At 36.5% G+C, this 24,251-nt stretch overlaps 1 protein-coding gene across 6 annotated transcripts in view; it reads left to right on the top strand.

Moving 5' to 3' along the window:
* The window catches only part of LOC149836793 (P-loop containing nucleoside triphosphate hydrolases superfamily protein), an 80,617-nt gene that overhangs the window by 46,411 nt on the left and 9,955 nt on the right, over nucleotides 1–24,251 (top strand). For 5 of the 6 annotated variants that reach the window (XM_090005585.1, XM_090005581.1, XM_090005580.1 and 2 more), the window contains 3 exons: nucleotides 15,063–15,203; nucleotides 15,305–17,066; nucleotides 17,903–18,138. In XM_090005585.1, coding sequence (XP_089861711.1) covers nucleotides 15,063–15,203; nucleotides 15,305–17,066; nucleotides 17,903–18,138 — 2,139 coding nt within the window. The remainder of the gene's footprint in view (nucleotides 1–15,062; nucleotides 15,204–15,304; nucleotides 17,067–17,902; nucleotides 18,139–24,251) is intronic. The other variant, XM_090005583.1, reaches the window with a different exon arrangement.

The raw sequence follows: 24,251 nt of genomic DNA, 5'->3' as shown, positions 1-24,251 counted from the left end.
TGCAGTACCAGGAAACCGACCTCCTTTCATCAGGATCTCCTGCCCAGTTTGCATCACTGTAGACCGTGACATCATGCATGTCTTCTCTTTTCCAACTTTTCTTATATACCAGCCCATCTCCATTGGTACCTTTTAAATACCTCAACACTATCTTGACTGCATCCATGTGTCCTGTTCGCGGCTTGTGCATGAACTGCGACACTTGATTGACAGAATAAACAATGTCAGGGCGAGTAAAGGTAAGATATTGAAGCATACCAACTACGCTTTGATATCTTGTAGGATCTGGGTACAAATCTCCATCCTGTGAACTAAGCTTTTGATGTAAGACACTCGGTGTAGACAAAGACTTGCAATCTTGCATACCAAATTTCTTCAACAAATCTAATGTGTATTTATGTTGTGTCAATGTCAAGCAACCATCCTTCCTGTTTACCTCGAGTCCAAGGAAATATCGCAAATCTCTTAAGTCTTTCATCTTAAATCTTTGACTTAAGAGTTTCTTTATTTCCTCAATGTGGCTCATCGAGTTCCTTGTAACAATAATATCATTAACATATATCAACAACAGGGTGGTGATACCTTTGCCCTTGAAGATAAACAATGAGTGGTCCAAGAGAGATCGATAGAACCCATGTTTCTGTATTTCCAAGGAGAAACTTTTAAACCACGAGCGTGAGGCCTGCTTCAAGCAGTATATGGCTCTTTTTAGTTTGCATACATGTGTGCTTGGGTCTCCCTCAACATATCCAGGAGGTTGTTCCATATAAACTTCTTCCTTCAAGTCTCTATGAAGAAATGCGTTTTTGACGTCTAACTGACTCAATGTCCATTTATGTTTGACAGCTAAAGACTATAATTCTTATTGTCCCCATTTTGACCACATGACTAAAAGTTTCATGATAATCCATGCCATATTCCTGTGTAAATGCAACAAGTCTGGCTTTGTATCGTTCTAAGGTGCCATCGGGTTTCTACTTAATTTTATAAACCCACTTGGAATCAACAACATTTTTGTTAGGAGGTCTGAAAACAATTTCCCATGTCTGACATTCATGAAGCGCTTCCTCTTCTTCATTCATGGCCTCAATCCATTTGTTTGATTTCATGGCTTGATGAAATCCCACGGGTTCATCACTATGTCACAGGGATTCGGCTAGCAGGGTGCCGCACCCGCGTCGACTCGACGCGGGTGCGGGCGCGGCACCGGGTGTGGTCAACCCGATCCTGGGTGCGTTGACCACACCCAAGGTCATTTCGGTCCATTTTTGTTTGGATTTTTTTTTAAAAAAAAAAATCTGCCCTACGAAATGGGCTGCAGAATTTAAAAAAAAAAAATTTCTAGACAGCTGCTTGCTGCTGCTGCTCTTGTTTTATAAAGGGGCACTTGTGTCCACAACATCTGACGAGCTTTGTTGGCATCCCATGCTATTCCTGCCTCCAAACAATTAATTCACAGCGTTGGAAAACATACTGTTAACTTGGAAATGATAATCCATCTTCCTCAAAAATTAAAACCAAAATTCAAGAGCCTTTTGAAGTCTTTATGCTTCAACCAACCAAATCCTTTTTCGTCAAGGATTTTCTCTCTCCATAATAAATGATAATGGTGGTGGTAGAGTAGAGCCTTGGTGGCTATTAGTATTCACTTTTCCCCTGACGAGATGGGTGCTCTAACCGTAGCCTTGTGTAGACCTCTCTTTTCCACATGTCAAATCCAATAAATTTCTTTTAGCTGTCATCTGTGTGCAACTGTATATAAAATGAAATTTGAAGAACCCTAGGCAGTGGCGTGGCAGTGGCGCCGTAGGGCTCGTGAAGACTCTCTCTCCAACAAACCACGTCAAACCTTTCGCTTATATTTTTTTTCGTGAAGACCAGGGAGTTTCAGACATGATTGAATCATGACAGTCAACAGAACGCAACAGGTTGGGTCGATCAGATTGCCAATCCTTTCGGTTCATCAATTTTGTCCCGTTGAGCTAAAGTACACAACAAGCAGAACGTGGGTAACAAGTCTTCAAACAAACACACCAGCAAAAAAAACTGAACCCCAACCGCTGCCGAGGAACCCCCGACCCCCTTCTATATATATATATTTACATTTTTTCCCCTGCCGCACCCCCGCACCCGGGTTTTTTGGAAGTGCCGAATCCCCGCACCCGCACCCACACCCGCTCCCGCACCCGCACCCGCACCCATGTGACATAGGTTCATCATGCTTATCAACTTGAGATAAAAAGAGCTGAAGATCCATAGAAAAATTGTTGTATCTGACCCACCTGTCAATAGGATGTCTGATTCTGTTTGAACTCCTCAGGTTTCCAGCGGGCACATAAGTATCTGGTTCTATGTGAAGAACAGAAGGAGCGCCTTTTTCTCTTCGCACATACACATACTCTTTAAACTTATCAATAGGATGAGATTGTGGGTTTGCCCCCTCTTTAGCATATGAAGCTCCACCGGCCTGATCACCGGATTGAGGTAAGCACGCTTGGCCTGAGTCGATATCATCTTGGTCAGTCGACTGTGTTTCCTGAGTACAATAAGATGAGCAATCACCATAAACACTTGCAGATAATTCTGCATTTATCCATGGATGATAAACTTCTTCTCTGGGAATTCTTTGACAGGTATTAAACAATACAACAACAACAACAACTACGCCTTCATCCCAAAACAATTGGGGTCAGCGATATGAACCAAAAAGAAATTCATTTTGGGTCTTCCACATGAATCCTTTTCCTCCAATCATTTCTATCCAACGCCATGTCCTCGGTGAGGTTCAAAGCATTCATATCCTTTCCTATCATCTCCATCCAAGTCTTCCTAGGCCTACCCCGACCTCTTTTAACTAATATATTTTCCCATTTCTCCAACCTTCTAACTGGAGCATCATTAGGCCTTCGCCGAATATGTCCAAACCACCGTAAACGATTCTCTCGCATCTTATTTTCAATGGGTGCAACACCTACCTTCTTACGTATCTCTTCGTTCCGAATCTTATCTTTTATTGTATTTCCACACATCCATCTAAGCATCCGCATCTCAGCTACACTCATTTTTTGAATATGATGTCTCTTGGCAGCCCAACATTCCGTACCATATAGTAAAGCGGGTCTAATAGTCGTCCTATAAAACTTTCCCTTCAACCGCAATGGCATTCTACGATCGCACAACACTCCAGTAGCACTTTTCCATTTCATCCACCCAACCTTTATCCTATGATTTACATCTCCATCAATTTCTCCATACTTTTGAATGATGGATCCCAAATATTTGAAATAATCATTCACCGGTATATCTTGCTCACCAAGCTTCACTACACTCCCATCACTACTTCGTTGCTTACTAAACCGACATTCCATATATTCAGTCTTACTCTTACTCAACTTAAAACCTCTAGCTTCCAATGTCTGTCTCCATAATTCTAACTTAGCATTAACCCCAGCTCTAGACTCATCAATCAAAACAATATCATCAGCAAACAACATACACCACGGTACATTTTCTTGAATTGATCTCGTAAGTTCATCCATCACTATCGCAAATAGGAAAGGGCTTAAAGCAGATCCTTGATGTAACCCAACCGTTATCGGAAAATTGGTTGTCACCCCTCCACAAGTGCGGACATTGGTTACTACTCCTTCATACATATCTTTAATTATACTAATGTACTTGAGAGAAACACCTTTCTTCATCATTGTCCACCAGAGAACGTCCCTAGGTACTCTATCGTATGCCTTCTCTAAATCAATAAAAACCATATGCAAATCTTTGTTCATCTCTCTATATCTTTCAATAAGTTGTCTAAGAAGATGTATAGCTTCCATAGTTGATCTTCCAGGCATAAAACCAAATTGATTCTCCGATATCATGACAACCTTCCTCAACCTAGACTCAATCACCCTCTCCCAAAGTTTCATAGTATGACTCATGAGTTTTATACCACGATAGTTTGTGCAATCTTGTATATCACCCTTATTCTTATATAAAGGCACCAAAGTACTCTTCCTCCACTCATTAGGCATCTTATTTGTTCGCCAAATCAAGTTAAAAAGATTTGTCAACCATTCTAAACCTTTCTCTCCCAAGCATTTCCAAGCCTCGATAGGTATACCATCTGGGCCAATTGCCCTTCTTGATTTCATTTTCTTCAAAGCCTCTGCAATTTCTTTCTTTTGAATCTTGCGCATGAAGTCACGATTTATCTCATGAAAAGGAATGGAGAAGTCTCCAAGATCTTGAGCATGACTATCATTAAATAGCTTATCAAAATAATCTTTCCATCTCTCCTTAATCTCCTCATCTTTGACTAAAACCCTTTGCGTTTCATCTTTGATACATCTAACCATACCCAAATCCTTCGATTTCCTATCTCTCATCTTTGCAAGCCTATAAATATCCTTCTCGCCTTCTTTGGTATCCAACTTGTCATAAACCTCCTTATATACCTTAGCCCTCGCGTTTCGAACAACTTTTTTAGCTTCCTTCTTTGCTATCATATACTTCTCCAAATTCTCATTATCACGACTCTTACTTAGATTTCTATAACACTCTCTTTTAACCTTAATAGCTAATTTGACATCCTCGTTCCACCATAATGTATCCTTACCTAGTGGTGCACCGCCTTTAGACTCACCCAATACCTCCTTAGCTACTTTTCTCATACCACCCGCTATCTTATTCCACATTGATTCTGAATCCTCCTCGAGACACCAATCAACTTCCTTAACTACCTGCTCTACAAACATTCCTTGTTTAGCTCCTTTCAGTGCCCACCACTTAATTCTAGGATCTATCCTATGTCTATCCCTTTTGCGGCATTGTCTAATTCTAAGATCTAAAATTAAGACTCTATGTTGTGTAGCTACACTTTCTCCTGGTATAACCTTACAATCGATGCAACAACCCCTATCTCTCTTTCTAAGTAGGAAAAAATCTATTTGACTCGTATTAACCCCACTTTTAAATGTTACTAGGTGAGACTCCCTCTTCCTAAACCAAGTGTTTGCTAAGATCATATCATAGGACAAACAAAAATCTAAAATCCTTTCTCCACTTTCATTTCTTTCTCCTATACCATAGCCTCCATGGATATTCTCAAATCCATCCCTACTAATGCCTACATGTCCATTAAGGTCACCGCCGATGAAAAGCTTTTCTCCATAAGATGTCTCTTGTACTACTCCATCTAAATCCTCCCAAAATTGATGCTTAATGGAATCATCTAAACCTACTTGAGGTGCATAAACACTAATAATATTAATAATATCCGTACCTAATACTAATTTAATAAGTAAAATTCTATCACCCTTCCTACGGACCTCAACTACATTATCTATAAACTGACGACTCATAACAATCCCTACTCCATTCCTATTCCTATTTATTCCTGTATACCAAATCTTATATCCCCAAGGTTCTATCACTTTAGCTTTCTCACCTACCCATTTGGTCTCTTGAAGACATAAAATATCAATCTTTCTCCTACACATAACATCTACTAACTCTACCAACTTACCAGTTAAAGACCCTATGTTCCAAGTGGCTAACCTAATTTTATGGTCTTGGACTAACTTCTTTACCCCCACCCGTCCAACAAAGTGAGGGAACCCTTGCCTATTTGACACCACACCCGGGCGCCGGTGTGACGCGTCGCTTCTGGGCGACGACCTAGCAACCCTTGCACATTTATCACTGCCTCCGGGCCTAGAGAGTACAGCGCGTCGCTCAGTAGGGAACGCCCCAACGAAATTCTCATATTGGTTCATTTTCATAGGATATGACAGTTTTTATGCTGGCTGTCACAGGCCTACCGCAACCCTCCTCCTTTATCCGGGCTTGGGACCGGCAGTGTATAACTACACAGGCGGAGTTTAAACAATACTTCTCCAAAATTATTCTCATCAAACACAACATTCCTGAAAATTCTAACATGCTTAGTCATGGGATCATAGCACCAATACCCTTTGTAATCATCGGCATATCCCACAAACCTACACTTGGAAGCCTTTGGTTGGAATTTATTCCTGAGAGAATCATCAATATGAACATAGTAAGTGCATCCAAACACACGCAGAGCATCATAATCAGGCTGAATGCCGAAAAGAGAAAAATATGGTGAACTATTCTGTAAAACTGTCATGGGCAGACGATTTATAATATAAACGACTGAATGGAATGCTTCTGTCCACAAACTAATGGGAAGATTGCTATCATGCATCATGCTCATGGCCGTTTATATAATATGCCTATGCTTTCTTTCAGCAATCCCATTTTGTTGTGGCGTACGTGGACACGACACTCTACGCTTTATTCCATTACTTTGGAGAAAATCAATAAAATCCTTCGATGTATACTCGACACCTCCATTACAGTGAAAATGCAGAATATTGGTAGAGAAATGGTTTTGAACAAAGGCATGAAAGTTGCGAAATATGTAAAAAGTTTCAGACTCATGCTTCATAAAGAATATCCAAGTATAACGAGAATAACTGTCAATAAAGATGAGATAACATCTGTTGCAAGAAGAAGAACAAACTGGTGTAGGACCCCAAACATCTGAATAAACAATTTCAAAAGGTTTTGAAGCTCTTTTATTTATAGAATAAAAAAGAAGTACATGATTCTTATACATTTGACAACTGAAGTACTTTTTATAGTTTTCCTTAAGATTTAAACTTGATTTAAGAATTAATTTACTTGATACAAGTTTCTCAAGAAAGGAATAACTACATTGACCAAGACGGTCATGCCAAAGACTTGGCTTATTACTTTTAGAAAGGCTAAAAACAGACTCATGACCTAACATAGATAACTCAGACTGAAAGGACTTAGACTTCAATAAGGGCTTCAAGACGGAACTTGTATGCGCAAATGGATCTTCCTTGAAGATGTACATATTTCCTTTTCACTACCCTTCAGCGAATGTCTCCCTCGTTTGAAGATCCTTGACACACACAGAAGATGGAGTGAATTCAACTTAAGAATGTGTATCATCAACAAGTTTGGACACAAAAATAATGTTCTTTTTGATGTTAGGAGCATGAATGACATTTGACAAATTAAGAAATGATTTAGACAAAAGAATGATTGCATCACCAATGTGAGAAATATGATGGTGAGATCCATCTTCAATAACAATATTATTTTTACCAAAGTAAGGAACTGAGCTTGAGAGCTTACCAACATCTCCCGTAATATGGGTTGCTGCTCCTGAGTCAACATACCATAATCCTTGATCTTTCTGTTTCAAGTGCAACCCAGACAATGCTGCCAACAAACGATGTTTCACCTCCCCATCAGTTTTGGTAACATTCTATTCCTTGCTCTCAGTGTTTTGCAACTTTCCTTTATTTTGAGGATTAAACCAACAATTTGCCTTAATATGTCCCTTTTTATTGCACTGGTAACACGTTGGGACACCTCTTTGATTTTGGTTCCTCGCATTGGAGTTGAACGACATATTGGGTGTGGGAAGCAAACCTGGACCTGCAAATCTGCCACAACCTCTTCCTCCTTTGAAGCTATTTCCTCCACGACCACGACCAAAGGAGAACCCAGTAGCTAAAACATCTTGGTAATCAGATTGAGCACCAGAATCTTCAGCAATACCTTTCAACGACATTTCATATTGTAGAAGTTTTGCCCGGAGGTCCTCAAATGTGGAAAGCATTGGCAAACACAACAATGATGTCACCAATACATGTTAATATGGACCCAAACCATTCAATGTCCTTTGTACTTTATCTTTGTCCGACACTTGACATCCAATAATGGCAAGTTGATCTGTAATAGCCTTCACCTTATTCAAATATTCCATGATAGACAGGCAGCCTTTTCCGAGAAGCTGGAATTCACGCTTGAGAAACAGAACTCTGGCTTCAGATATCTGAGAGTATGTATGTGTCAACCTGTTCCACAATTCCATCGTTGTGCAGTCGTCGGGAATAGCAACCAATGCTTCCTGAGACAAGGTAGATGTGACGTAGGCAATTAACGCCTGATCTTTGTTCATCTAGGAGACATAATCCAAGTTTCGAACAAGCTTAGTAGATGCAGCCCCTTGTGCGTTTGTTTCCTCCTTTGTGATGAACTCTGGTGGGGCTGAAATTGATCCATCCAGATGACCAAAGAGATTTTGGCTCCTGATAAAAGGAACTATCTGTCTCTTCCAAGTCAGGAAATTTGAATTATTTAATTTCTCAGAGACAAGTTGGCTAAGGAAGTTTGATGACAAACCAGACTGGGTTGAAGAAGAATCCATGATTACGAGATACGTGAATATGAAGTGGAAAATACTCTAAGAAAGGAGAAATTGAATGGCTAATCAAACGTCGACTTAATGTGACTGTTTAGATTCAGTCCAAAAGTGAACTTGTTACAACTGAATTCGGATATGCAACTGCAATAAATCTGCTGTCCTTTTTTTTTTTTTTTGAACAGAGATCAGATCACGTGAATATTCAAATTATCACTTCAATATTCATGAATCAAGCCACTTGAACATGCCGTGTTCGATTAGCATTAATAGACTTGTAAGAAGAAATATCGTTATACCAAGATCATGATAAAATCGTGTTTTCAGATTGATCAAGGATCAGTTTCCTGATGAGAAAATAAGAAAACATATTCTAAGATGAAAGATTTTTAGATGAGAAAATAAGAAAACATATTCTAAGATGAAAGAGCACAAGTTTTTTTTGGAATATAGTAGCGATTCAAGAAAGTGGGTTCTAGGAAACACGTGTTTCAAGATGAGAATACGATAGATCTTAGAGACCCGTGAACAAACTTTTAAGAAAAAGACGTGTTTCAGACGAGAACACAACCACTTTCCAGAGAAGATGGAGACGAGAAGAAGAAATCGTATTTTGGAAGATAATACGATAACACAAATTTCGAAAGAGAAGAAAAACCAAGAAACAGTGAGGGAAAGATATTTCCTGACTGAAATCAGATATTCTCTATGGTCATACCTTTTGGAAGCAGTACCGAGCCCTAGATCCAACCTTGCTTTGATACCATGTTAGATCTTGAGTTTTCACCCGACCTGATCTGCAAAAGGAGAAAACGGTGAGAAGAAAAAAGGTAGAAGAAGAAGACGCTGGGATGTTTTGGGCTGCAAAGGTTCACGTTTTGTTTTTCTTAAACATACGGGACCTGATTCTTCATATTTATACATAGGTTATAAAACAATTTGATTATGGACATAACTGTCCTACAACAAACATCATATTACAGGAGTGTCCCAGTAAGCACGTCAATCACACAAATCCCAGTTTGGGTCTGGATCAGACCCAAACTAGTCCAGCCCGTTTCACGACACTTAATAAAAATAACAAATGACCACTCCTTGGTATCTTATATGTGGGATGTGTAGTTCTCATTCGTGGTCATTCTCCACTGGATTTTTCATCATCCCTTAATTCTAAGGAAGCAAGAAAACACAAAACATCTATTCTGAAAACAGAATACACTCCTGACCGGACAGAGAAGCGATATGGCAATACCATCATCTAAACCATCTCTCTCGTCACTTAGATAGATAGATATGCTTCAATTTTATCAACATCTCACAACCTTTAGTGTCCTTTAACAAGTTCACCTAATCTTTTGGGCCCTGGAAATTTTTAAATTCCATGGTAGTGCCACACATTAACTACACCTGAGTTGCCATCTTGTGGGATCTGCCCAAATGAAAGAAGGAATATGATTAGGCTTCTTTGAAATCTACAAATTTTGAATTTTTATTGGTTACTACATTTGTGTTGCTCGAGTGAAATTATTCAGCAATATTTCGTTTACAAGGGAAGGCCTAATGTAGATGAAAACAATTCCGGTCCTTGATATTCAAAATTTTTCTTTAGGGCACTAATCAATAATACTAGAAAGCTTCAGGATAAAATGGAGTTATATTTAAGAGGAGAATCACATGTTTCTGAATGCCTATTCAGTTGCATGCTAAGAAGAGCAATAGTAAAGGCCATTTTCTTTGTTTTTTGAAAATCGATAAAAAAGTTATATTAAAAAGAAAGAGGTGATATTTAGTATCGATTCTGTTATAACCAATCCAAACTAAATGTTTTCCAAGCCATTTTACTTTTGCACACATGATACTATCCACTTCAATTAATAGGTGTAAACTGGTTGTCCTTTGGGGGAGTTCTTTAAGTGTTTCTCTGTTATAACCACATGATTGGCCAGGCTGATATTAGCTACCATTTCCATGCTCCTCTTTGTCTTTAGAATCTATCGAGGTTGATAGGTCCTAAAAGGTCTCTTATAGAAGATCCTGCTCTTACTATAATTGCTAGATCTGGCCAAGCAAATTTAAAAGAGTTCTTGGAAGGTGCAGAATACCATAGCAAATGATTTCTTGGTCCTTCCTTGCTGTAACACAATGCAAATGACCTGCAAGGAACAAGCCCTTCTTTTAAATATTAGGTAAAGTATTATCTTATCAAGAGAGGTTAATCAAGCAAACTCCTCATCCTGAGGTGAGAGGTCCCTACTCCAAGTTGTTTCTTTTCCTTCTCTCATTGTATTTTCCTCTTTTTTCTTTTTGTCTTTGAGGAGGCAAAATGAGGACAGCACTCTCATGGATATTGATCACAGGCCGCCTTGGCTATATCAATTTGGTTTTATCAATCCTGCCATTGTTTTTTGTGATAATCTTTTCTCTTTTTTCCTGTTACTTTATTCCTATCTTCTTTTGCATATACTTGATTGGTTTCTATGACTTGCCTGAATTCCTCATTAAGTTTCTGCATACAATTGCAAGCATTTCTCTGGGGAAAATTTGTTAATGGCAAGGCATTATTTGATAAATATATGATCATAATTTCATGATAATCTTAACACTATCTGATCTTAAATGCTCCCATATTATTGTTAAGTTGTACATGTATATATATATGTATTTTCATACACATATATATTTGGTTCATATTGTACATATATACACATATATATATATATATATTCATATATGTATATATATTTTATTTATAAATGATGTAATAGGTAAATACCCATTAGGGGTATTTTGATTATTTTAGTTCTTGTAAAAGGCTGTGCCCATTAGGGGCAAACTAGTACTTTATTTTATTCTTTTCTTTTTGTCTTTTTCTATTTTTATAGGGCTTATTTGGTCAAATACCAAATATAGTTAGGTTTTTTTTTGACTAGTCAACATAGAGTTGACTAGTCAATAGAGCTATTGGAACAGTCCAATAGCTCTATTGAGGTCTCCCTCTCTCTTGTATATGTATAAATAGGAGCTTTTATCCCCTTTCAATTTCCAATGCTTCTCTTAACCCTTTATTCTTAATAAAGATAAATATTTTTACGTTTTGTGTTTCTCTATTTAGTTCTCTAATGTTTTATACACACTTAGTTCTTTTGTTGTTGTCCTTTGTTGGTTATTGTATTGTCCCATAGTGGACTTGTGCTTGTGCACATTGTGCTTGTGATCTTTTAAGCCCTTAGTGACATTGGTTTGTGCTTGTGCACTTTTTTTATTGTGATCTTGTAAGCCCTTAGTGGCATTTTTTTTGCATTTTTCGCTATTTCATTACATGGTATTAGAGCTAATAAATTCTTTTTGGCATTTTGCCTCTTTTGGGTCTTGGGATTCTTTGGTTTGGGAAGGATTTATGATCGTCGTGTGGCTTGGATTCAAGAGAAATCTTGACTCAGTATCTATCTTATATCTTTAACATATATATATATATTTGTTATTTTTATTGAAAAAACTTTAAATGTTTTTTAATTATCGTTGGACTTGTTTTTTTTAAATATCTTATAAGGCTTATTTGTTTAATCTTGTGAAATTATATATATGTATGTTTTTTAAATCATGTTTGAATATTAATTTTTTTTTCAAAACTTGTTTTATTTGATATATATGTATATAATCTTGTATGCTTGAGCATGTATTGTTGGCATTTAGATGTTTTATTTGAACAAGTCATGATTATAAATGTCAAATCATATTTGTATTTATTATTGAACTTTGTTTTGTTCTCTTTTGAAAAATTACCACATATTTTAAAATAATTTGAGATGTTTTAAAATAATGATGTGTGTATTTCACAAGTATGATCTTATGAAATTTTGCTTAAACTTGTATTTAATTTTTCTCTTTACACTTGGTGTATTAAAAATAACATATGAAGTGTTAAAAATTATGATCTAACTTATGAATAAATAATTTTTATATTAATATTTGATCCTTGTGCACTTATGTTTGCCTTACATGATGAATAAGATTGTTTATTCGTACTTAAGGTATTGAGCATAATTTCTTATGGGAGGCCATTCACTTTAATAAATGCCTTTTATGATCCTTTTGTGGGACAACAGTTATGATATTAGGTGTTTCTCTTATTTATCTTTTTTGTGGTATTTATGATTATGTTATTTTCTTAGTCTCATGGCATTATTTTACATGTTTTGCATGAGATTATGTTGCATACTTAGTTTTTAATAAAATATGAAGTTGAGAATCATGAGAAACTTTTTTGTTTTTGCTCTTTATGTGTGTTACAAGTGTTTCCTTCGTGGTTCACTTTAGTACTTGCCCATTATTGATGGACGTGCTTGTCCACCTAGATCTTTGATGGATGTGTATTCTTGATTAAAAGATTCTTGATTCATTGCATACTTATTCTTTATAAAATATAAAATTTTATATTGTGCCCTTAGTGCCTTAATCTATCACTTGCATATACATGAGTTTTTTGATCTCTTTATGAGTATTCATGATTAGTTGTATTTGTGTATGTACTTGGTTTTCTATATGGTACTTTGATAATCTCTATATATGTTTTGACTCTCTTTAATGACATATGGCATTGAATATCTCATAGTAGACTTGTAATCTAAATTGAGTTATCTCTATGTAGCTTGCTTATATTGATATGATTGCATTGCATTTGATTGCATCAATTGACACTTGTTGTGCAATGCGCATGTGATTGCACTATATTCATTCGAAGTTTTCATCTATCGTTATTAGGATTTGATTTTAAACTTTAGTTTTTAAAATTGGTTCTTATATATGAACTTATTTATTTGAAAATTGATTTTCGTGAGTATTTATTGCCTTCTTATGACATTTGTGTTGTCCATAAAATTTTTTTATTTGGTGCATCATTTTTCTTGGCCTTGTTATTGTTGAATCAAAGATGTTTGTTGGGGTGAGTTGTGTGCACCTCGTTTTATGTCAGTTTAGATTGTCAACTTGTAGTTTGGTTCTAACTGACAGTTATGTGATCTCTGATTGTGTGAGCGTGTTGAATTACTAATTTGTTTTTTACCATTGTCTTTATTATGGATGATTATAATTATGTGTATCTGTGATGGCTATTTGTTTTTGAAACCATGTTGTTTTGAATGATTGTTAAAGATTGATATTCTTATTAGTGATATTAGCTTGTTTTCATTACAAGATCTTTTACCTCCTATTATATCTCTTATCTAAGTGTCATTCGATGTAGATAAGAGATGTTTATTCATACTTTTGTGTGTATTTTTAGCTCATTAGTGGTGGTTTTGTTATACTCTTGTTCTAGTCACTGATACACTTGTTTTAAGTGTTATTATATGTAGACAAGAGATGTGTTTCAATATGGTGAGTTATGCGCACCCATTGGTCATACTTTTAATCTAGTCACTGATACATTTGTTTTAAGTGTCATTATATATAGATAAGAGATGTTTATTTACACCTTTGTGTGTGTGTTTTTGGCCCTTAGTAGTATCTTGTTATACTCTTGTTCTAGTTGTTGATACATTTGTTTTGAGTGTGTGTATATATATATATATTTTTTAAAGATAAGGAAAATGAGTGCTTCCTCATGCATAATGCATGAAATAGATAACACGAGAAACACTTAAAGATATAAGATACATACCGGGTCAAGATTTTCCTTGAATCCAAGCCACACAATGATCATGAATCCTTCACGAAACACGAACTCGAACCAAAGAATCCCAAGACCTAAAAGAAGCAAAGTGCCAAGAAGAAATTCTTGGCTCTGATAGCATGTAATGAAATGAGCGAAAGAGAAATACATGCCAACTAAGGTCATACAAAAGCACAATGCAATGCGCTCAACCATAAGTCTACTAAAGACAACATAAGAACACAAAGGCACAACACAAGCACTAGGTGCATATAAGACATCAAAGAACTAAAAAACACAAAACATAAAAAATATTCATCTTTATTGAGCATAAATACTTAAGAGAAGTATTAGAGAATGAAGGGGGACAAAGCTCCTATTTATAAGTCTCAATAGAGCTGGTGGACTATTCCAACAGCTATAAATATCGCTGTTGGACTGTTTCAACAACTATAAATATAGTTGTTGGACTGTTCCAATAGCTATAATGACTAGTCAACTCTATGTTGACTAGTAAAAAAGAACCCAACAACTCTATTTGGTATTTGACCAAATAGCCTTTATAAAAAACAAAAAAGGACAAAAAAAAGAATAAAGTAAAAGTACTAATGTGCCCCTAATGGGCACTTCCTATTACAATACTTGTGAAATGACGAAAAACCTATTACATCATTGTAAATAGAATATATATACATATAAATATATGAATATATATATATATATATGTACAATATGAAACAATATATATATATACACACACACACAACTTAACGGTTTATTACTGGAGATTCTTGGGTGATGGTTGAGAATGGAATTGTTGGTTTGGCTAGTGATGTTACTAAAGCTATGCTAAGTAAGTCACGCAGTTAACCGTATAAATGCTAATTTTGCTGAATGGTGCTTGAATTCATTTGCAACAGGAGGCATTTTTTGATGTCATATTGGTGAAAGCAGCCATTGAAGCTGCACAAATTAAACCATTGACTTCATTTTAACATTGTGGAGAACATCCTCCCCATGCAAAGTTATTCTCCCATTTTGTCTTTGAAGCATTTATTTGGGACTGTCAAATGTTTTGAGATATTTCTTGCTATATGCGAGCCATGTTATGCTTTTGACCTTTTACCCATCATGGCTACTTTCTTACAGGTATATTTTTCTGATGTGGGATGTCTGAAAAATGTCAGAGCAGCACTTTGCAGAGGAAGAGCATTGAAATGCAGTCGATGTGGAAGGCCAGGAGCAACTATTGGTTGTCGAGTTGATCGTTGCCCTAGAACCTACCACCTGGTTTGTATAATTTTTTCTGTTTTAGGTGTCAGTTTCCATCATGCGTTGTTCGGAATGTAGTATGCTGAGGATGTACACACATCTTCCTGGCCTTCTTGCAGCCTTGTGGACGAGCTGATGGGTGTGTCTTTGACCATCGAAAATTCCTTATAGCTTGTACAGATCACCGTCACCTCTTCCAGCCTCAAGGAAATCAGTACTTGGAAAGGATCAAGAAAATGAAATCAAGAAAAATGCGGCAAGATATGAGGAAGATGTCGACAGATGCTCGGCGTAAGGATTTTGAGGCAGAGGAAAAGTGGCTTGAGAACTGTGGTGAAGATGAGGAGTTTCTGAAGCGTGAAGGCAAGAGGCTCCATCGAGATCTCTTAAGGATTTTACCCACATATATTGGAGGCTCTGGTGGTGAAAGCCTGTATCAAGGGTGGGAATCTGTTGCAGGTCTTGAAGATGTTGTGCAGTGCATGAAAGAAGTTGTCATATTGCCTCTTCTGTATCCTGAATATTTTAGTAACCTTGGGCTTACACCTCCTAGGGGAGTTCTTTTGCATGGATATCCTGGAACAGGTAAAACACTTGTTGTACGTGCATTGGTTGGGGCATGCTCCCGTGGGGATAGAAGGATAGCCTACTTTGCTCGGAAGGGTGCAGATTGTTTAGGAAAATATGTAGGTGATGCTGAGCGACAACTGAGACTGTTATTTCATGTTGCAGAGAAATGTCAACCATCTATAATTTTTTTTGATGAAATTGATGGTTTAACACCTGTACGCTCCAGGCAGCAAGATCAAACTCATAGTTCTGTTGTATCAACGCTACTTGCACTACTTGATGGCCTAAAATCTCGAGGCTCAGTTATAGTAATTGGTGCAACCAATCGTCCTGATTCCATAGATCCTGCATTGAGACGGCCAGGGAGATTTGATAGGGAAATCTATTTCCCTCTGCCTTCATTAAAAGATCGTTCTGCTATTCTTTCTCTTCATACTCAGAAGTGGCCCAAAACTGTGTCTGACTCTTTGCTATGGAAGATTGCTGGAGAAACTGCTGGGTTTGCTGGGGCTGATTTGCAGGCCCTTTGTACTCAAGCAGCAATGATTGCTTTGAAGAGAAACTGTCCCTTGCAGGAAATTTTAACTGCTGCTGAGAAGTACCCATATAATGGTACTCGCTTTTCTCTTCCATCATTTGTAGTGGAAGAAAAGGATTGGTTGGCTGCTCTTGCATGTGCTCCTCCTCCATGTTCTCGTAGAGAAGCAGGCATAGCTGCAAATCATGTGATTACCTCCCCTCTTCACATTGATCTTATTCCATGTTTAATGAAGCCTTTAGTGCTGTTGCTTATATCCTTGTATCTTGATGAGTGCATTGTCTTGCCTCCTCTGCTCTGTAAGGCTGGAAAGAAGCTGAAGCATATACTTGTTTCTGCTACGGGAAAGAAAAATGTTCCATCTAGTTCATGGTGGTCCAATCTTTGTTATCTGATACAGGAACCAAGTACTGCATCAGAAATTGAGAGGAATCTTTCTAAAATGGGCTTGCTTGGTGGCAATATCTTATTTAGTGCCTCTGAAAAATTAAAATTGGATGATGATGATGACCTTGATACATCTGATATTTGTAAACTAAATCATGTTGATCCTCATGTATCTGGTATTTCTTCACATACCACACACCTTTTTGGAAAGAAGAAAACAGGATTTCATGTGTTAATTGCAGGAAGTCCTAGGTCCGGTCAGAAGCATTTGGCTTCTTGTGTTCTCCATGGCTTTGAGGGAAATGTTGAAATCCACAAAGTTAATTTGGCAACAATGTCACAGGAAGGGAGAGGAGATATAGTTCAAGGGATAACAAACATTCTGTGTAAGTACTGAATCACTTTTCTTCTTGCTTACCTTCACGGATCCAGTTGCAGTAGCTTGAAATAATGCAAATCATGGTTCCCATGTGCTTCCTGAAAACCTTCCAATTTTGAAGAAGCATTTAACATTTAAGCATCCTGCATTTGAAACAAGTTTCTGCTATGTCACACGGACTCTTCTAACAGGGCACCGCACCCAGGCGGGTGCGACACTTGGACACAACTTCCTTTGTGTTAGGTGAAGTCAACCACACATGTCCATTTCTATCCAAAAGTAGATTCAGTTAACCCTAATCAAGTCCATTTTTATCTATATTATATATAAATACATAAATGCACACAAATACACATAGTGTTAACTTAAATATATATATATATATATATATATATATATATATATATATATATATATATATATATATATATATATATCCTCCCCGCACTCCCACACCCAAGTTTTTTTAAAGTGCCGCACCCGCACCCGCACCCGCACCCGCACCTGTGACATAGAGTTTCTGCTAATGATCTTTTGATTTTGAGTAGGTAAGCATTTTTTTTGGTGAGACAATCAAAAGATAGTCACATTCCCTAAAATGCATGAAAGGAGATGTCCTTGTAACATTTCCACTTTCTCATTATTCTCATTTTTTTTTACTTTAGTACCATCATTTCCATTGTAGCATTAGGAAGCTTGTGCATTGGTGATCTGCTAGTGTCTTGATAGCAAAAAAAAAAGAAAAAAAGAAAAAAAGAAAAGAAAAAACGAAACAAAAAATTGCTTTGCTACATTTGCTTGATGAAGTAAGCTTTCTTACCGCATGTTACATTTTGATGACAGTGAAATGTCAGAGGAATGACCCATGCATACTTTACATGCCTAGAATTGATCTATGGGCAATTGACAACCACAATCCTGAAGCTGTTGAAAGAGAAATAGATTTCTGTTTGACTCATACAGCATCAGGAGAAACAGAAGGAATCAATGTGGAAAACAATGCCTTGATTACATCAGAGGCATGGAATTCATTGGTGGGGCAAGTTGACTCAATGTGTTCTACTTCATTAATTATTCTGGTATGCTTTTGCCTTTGTTTATTTACTCATGTTAGGAATTATATAATTGTTCTTCATTAGTGTTGTTTTTGTGTTTCTGATGAATATCTAAATTAGAGACAAATACATATGCAAATAGTACATACATGTGTGCGTGAACATGGGCATACATATACAAATAAAGCACCTTTGTTGATTAATGCTTTCACATTGAATTTCATTAGGTATTCAAGTTTTATATCACAAGAAATTATATGTTGGAAAATACTGATTTTGTGATGCGTTTAGCTATTCTTCTTCTTGTGTTTCCATATAGGATAAGCTTATAAGGCACTAAACTACTTAAATTCAGCATAATGATATGATTTTGAAGTCATTGGTGCAGTTAATGTAGTAGCAGAGGTTTCAAGTGATGGGGTTGTCAATGGTAGATCTATATCAATAAAAAACTAACTGTTCTGCTTATTGGTGAATGTAATTTTTTGATACTTTTTCAACCAGGGAAAGTGAGCATGTTTCTCCATTCTTTCCTATCTACAGCTATAGCCTCAGCCATTCTCCATTTTTTCATATGTTCTCTTGTGACCTCCTCTAGGTCTTCATTGGTTTTCCTCTTTTTCAAGTTCTTTCTACTTGCACCATCTCAAGCTTTCTCATTAGTGCTGTGATAGTTCTTCATGCAATATGTTTAAAGTTTAAACAATCTGAGACCACATTCTTTAATTGTTCTTTCATCAGAATTTCTGATGTTCTTAAAAAAAAAACAGAAAGGAATTTATAATATTCATTTCTAATCTTATCTTTTGTTATTTCATATATATGTGTATGTGTCGTGATTTATATATATATATATATATATATATATATATATATATATATATATATAATCATATTTTAACACCCCCCCTCAAACACACGGGGAGATCACCGAGAGTTTGCTGAGAAGAAAGTAAAAACGAGGCGATGACAAAGCTTTGGTGAAGAAGTCTGCCAATTGGTATTCGGTAGGAACATATGGCAAGTGAATAGTGCTGCGTAGGAACTCATCACGAACATAATGGCAATCCATCTCAATGTGCTTGGTTCGTTCATGGAAGGTGTGATTGCAGGCAATGTAGATAGAACTCTTGTTGTCGCAACACAACTTCGAAGGAGTTGAGAATGAAACACCCATATCTTTAAGCAAACTTTTTAACCATACAATCTCAGTGATGGTAGTAGCCACCGCACAATATTTTGCATCCGTAGAAGAGGGATACTTTCTGCTGCTTCTTACACCTCCATGAAATAAGTGACTTTCCAAGAAATACACAATAACCTGTGGTGGAAATACGATCATCGGGGTTACCACCCCAATCAGAATCAATATAAGCAAGTAAAGTAAGAGGTGAAGAAGAGGGTAAGAATAATCCTTTAGTTATGGTGTTCTTTAAATATCTGATAATTCTCATGACTGCAACCATGTGAATGGTAGAATGAGCAGTTTGAAATTGACTTGCACTATGAACCGCATGGGAGATGTCCGGCCTGATGATAGATAAATATGTTAGTGACCCAATCAACTGACGATAATGCGTGGGATCTTCTAAAGGAGTGTCATCACTGGCTCTCATCTTGGCGTTGATCATTTTTGGAGTCTCCACTTTTTTGTCATCTGTAAGCCTAGACCGGGCAATGATATCAGAGGCAAGCTTTATTTGGGAGAGGATATACCCTTTAGGGGAATATGCAACTTCAATACCTAAAAAATACCTTAGAAAACCAAGGTCAGACGTATCAAAACTTTCTTTCAAAATATTCTTAATAAGATCAATACCTTTTTTGTCATTACCTGTGATAATCATGTCATCAACATAAAGCAACAAAATTGTTATCTTTTCATTAGAAGTTTTAACAAGCAAAGCAATATCGATATAACAAGAAGAAAAACCATTATCAAGAACTACTTTGCTAAAAAGATCATACCAAACTTTTGGTGCTTATTTGAGGCCATAGAGAGCTTTGTTTAACTTTAGAATATTTTCTTTACCAATTTCAAGACCTGGCGGTAGATCCATAAGAACTTCTTTACTTAAAGTTTCATTTAAAAAAGCATTTTTAACATCAAGTTGATAAATTGACCATTATTTAATAGAGGCTAAGGCAATTAATGTTCGTACACTAGTCTTTCTAGCAACTGGAGCAAAGGTCTCTTTATAATCTATCTCATATTCTTGGATGTAGCCTTTTGTAACCAAACGAGCTTTGTATCTTTCAAGGGATCCGTCACATTTGGTTTTGACTTTATATACCCATCTACACCCAATAGCCTTTTTTCCTAATGGTTGACGAATAATGCTCCAAGTTTGGGCTTTGTTAAGAGTCTCTAATTCAATTCTCATTGCTTCAATCAATGAGGATGATCCTTAGCTTCTTTATAAGAGGTAGGCTCATCATGAGGCAAGTTCTATAATTGGGTGAAAAAGATTCATAAGATACAAATTTTTGTGGTGACCTACTATTACGAGAAGACCTTATAGGTTGGTTGTCATCAATAGATCCTTCTAAGTTTTGAGAATATCTTTCAAGAGCCGATTGATGTTCATTTCCAAACCGCCGGGTATATACATTTAAATCATTAGGGTTTTCATTTTGAAAATCCTCATTATGTTGAGGTATGTCATTGTGATGTAAGATCCCATCACAAGTATTATCACAAATATTTGTATCTAGGGATTCAATTCGAGGAGCTAAATAAAAAAGGAAGGAATAATCAATGTCTTCTTTATCAAAACCATTTTGATCCTCAAGAAAGTTTATATTCCTTGATACATAGAGTTTATTGTTTTGAAGATCATAGCATCTATAACCTTTTTGATTTTCACCATAGCTAATGAATATACATTCAAGGGCCTTTGGTGATAATTTGTCTTGTCCTTGAATAAGCATAAAGCATTTACATCCAAAGATCCTTAGTTTATTAAAATCGGGAGTAATTTTGAACAATTTTTCAAAAGGTGATACATTCTTTAATGAAGAGGAGGGCATACGATTAATAAGGTATGTTGCGGTAAGAAGTGCTTCGGCTCAAAATTTTTTAGTAACATTTTTAGAAACAAGAAGGGTTTTTGTGGTTTCAATTAAGTGTCTATGTTTCCTTTTCACAAGACCATTTTGTTGCGGAGTTTTAGGACAAGAACGTTGATGTAAAATTCCATTTGATTTAAAATAATTTTGAAAATCTCTAGACATGTACTCCCCTCCATTATCGGATATAAATATAACTATATTGTGTTGAAATTGATTTTGAATAAGAACATAGAATTCTTTAAAAATATTGAAGACATCATATTTGTTTTTAATAATGTATACCCATGTATATCTAGAAAAGTCATCAATGAAGGTAACATAGTAGGAATATCCCCCTTTGGACATAACGGGTGCCGACCCCCATACATCGGAATGCACAAGTTCAAAAGATCTTTTTGACACAAAATTACTATGCGAATACGGAAGCGAATGAATCTTTCCAAGAATACAATCATTGCATGTAAATGTATTTGTATTGCAAAGTTTTTTCAAAAAAGGAAAAAGATACAACTTGAAAAATACTACGATGTCCAAACCTCTTATGCCAAGTCTCAATATCTTTAGATTGAACATGATTACAAAATGATTTAGATGGCAAAGACAAAAAATCCATATAGTAAAGATCCCCTCTTCTATGGCCTTGCCCAATCCGTTTCCCGGACCGGAGATCCTGCACATAGCAATGGGTTGGTGAAAAGGAGACATTACATTCAAAATCGATAATTTGAGAAACGGAAAAAAGATTTAAATTAAGTTTTGGAATAATTCGGATTTTAGGAACAAAAAATTCTTTGTTTTGGTCAAAAGTTTTCTCAAGGTTTCCAATGCCTTCAACATCCAAGGATGTTCCATCGGCGGTTGAAACAAATGATTTAAATTTGTTTAGACTTGGTTTTGATAAAAGTGATGCATTTGGTGTCATATGAAAGGAGGCACCCAAGTCAAGGATCCAAGAAGTCATACCTCGAAAAGAGGAAATGGTGGCACCGGAAGTAGAAGGCAAAGAAGATGATGTAGAGGAGTTCATCTTTATGAATTGTTGAAGAGTTTCGGTAAGATGCGCAATGGACTCCTTTATGTCTCCATCCTTCTTTGGATCTTTATTTGTATTTGGAGGAATTTCACCAACGGAAGCAACCTTCCTTTTGAATTTAGGGCAATCCGGGCAAATATGACCCGGTTCATTACAATTATGACATATAATCTTTCTTCCTCCACCACCATTATTCTTCCAAAAATGGGGTGGTTTATATGACCTAACTTTATTGCCGAGTCTAGATACGACATAAACTTCATCAACATCTCTTTTCAAGGCCAAACGTGTTTCTTCTTTGACATAAGTCAGCCAAAATATCACTTAGAGGAGTAGAAGCCCTATGAAGTAGGGATCCTCTAAGTTGCTCAAATTCGGGACGAAGCCCATGAATGAATTGAAAGAATCTTTCTTTCTCCGTTTGCTCTTGCCTCATGGCAATAGCACTACCTTCCCATTGAGGTTCAAGGAGAACAAGTTCATCTCACAAAGAAGATAGAGCACTAATAGTCCCTAATACTCATATCACCTTGCTTGGTTTTTCTCACATTTTCTTGTAAAAAGAAATGCCTAGCAAGATCTCTTTGCGTGTACATTCATTTCATAAAGAACTAAGCTTCATCGGCCTTCTTAAAATTTGCAAGATTTGCACAAATCTTTAAATCCACATTATTCATAAATCATGCTAGAATTTTAGCATGTTCATTTTTCCAATCCTCCATTTTTGAAGAGAAGTCAAGAATAGCCTTCTCTTTTTCTTGTTCATTCAAAGTTTTTTCCTCATCGCCTTCAAACTTAATTTCAATTGAGGTTCCAGAATGGTCCCACACACATACCCCCAAAGTTTTTTACTTTTGAGGTTATTCTCCATAGCGGCTGCCCACATTCGGTAATTAGTCCCATTCAATTTGAATGCGAGATCGATTTTTGCATCCTTGTTGGCCATATTAAAAAAAAGGTTTAAAGGCAAGAGAGAGGATATATATTACTTGTCAAGTGAGATCCCGATGAAGCTTCCTTAACCTTGCTCTGATTACCATGTAATGAAGTGCCAAATGAGAGAAACGATATCTCCAAGAGCAAAACACACACATACATGAGTAGCCACTAATGGGCAAAATACAACACACCGCAAAAGTGGTAAAAACACACAAAATGAAGTGAGAAAATATATTCCACTCAAGAGGGCTTCAAAGAAGCATACTTACAATGGGGGAGAACCCCTTTATTTATAGGCACAAAAGAGAACCCTTGGAAGGGATCCTAAGGGACGTTGGAGCCCTTCCAATGGTCACAAATGTGACCGTTGGAGGCTCCAACGTCCCTTAAGGGGGGCTTTTCCAAGGTAAAAAGAAAAAGGAAAAAGGAAAAAGGAAAAAAGAAAAAGAAAAAGAAATAGGGAAAAATGTACATGGTGTGAATGAGAGTAAAAAGACTATTTTACCCCTAGTAGGCATTACAAAGGAAATATATAAATATATATTTATACATGTAGATAGACACATAGACATATATATATATATGTAATTATATATATATGTGTGTGTGTATGTGTCGTGATCTATATATTTATATATATATGTACAATCATATTTTAACACTATTGACATTGATCATAATTATGGCAATGAAGAGCATATCAATAGGGATGTTTGATTACAATATTCAAGATGAAGTGAGTCAAACCTTCCATGTGCACTTGAAAAGTATTCTGAAGTACCAACCAAAAGATCATCCCGAGTCTTAAGGCCTCCTGGAAAGTTTGTGTCATACGAATCCTTTTTACCCACATACAGGGCAATTATTGCATTAATACACTCATACGAGGAACTGTCATCATTCTCACAAGCCAAAAATCATGTAGAATGGGTAGAAGCTATGAAAACTGAGTTAAATGCACTTGAAAAGGCTTCTACTTGGACAATTCAAGATCTTCTTTTAGGTAAGAAACCTATAGGTTGCCGATGGGTTTACAACTATGTCACATGGACTCGGCTAGGGAGGCGCCGCACCCGAGTCGACACGCCCTGAC

Source organism: Nuphar pumila, chromosome 5, assembly GCF_984573655.1.
Source record: "Nuphar pumila chromosome 5, dmNupPumi1.hap1.1, whole genome shotgun sequence".
In the NCBI taxonomy this organism is placed as follows: Eukaryota; Viridiplantae; Streptophyta; class Magnoliopsida; order Nymphaeales; family Nymphaeaceae; genus Nuphar; species Nuphar pumila.
This window is presented reverse-complemented; position numbering and strand designations above follow the sequence as displayed.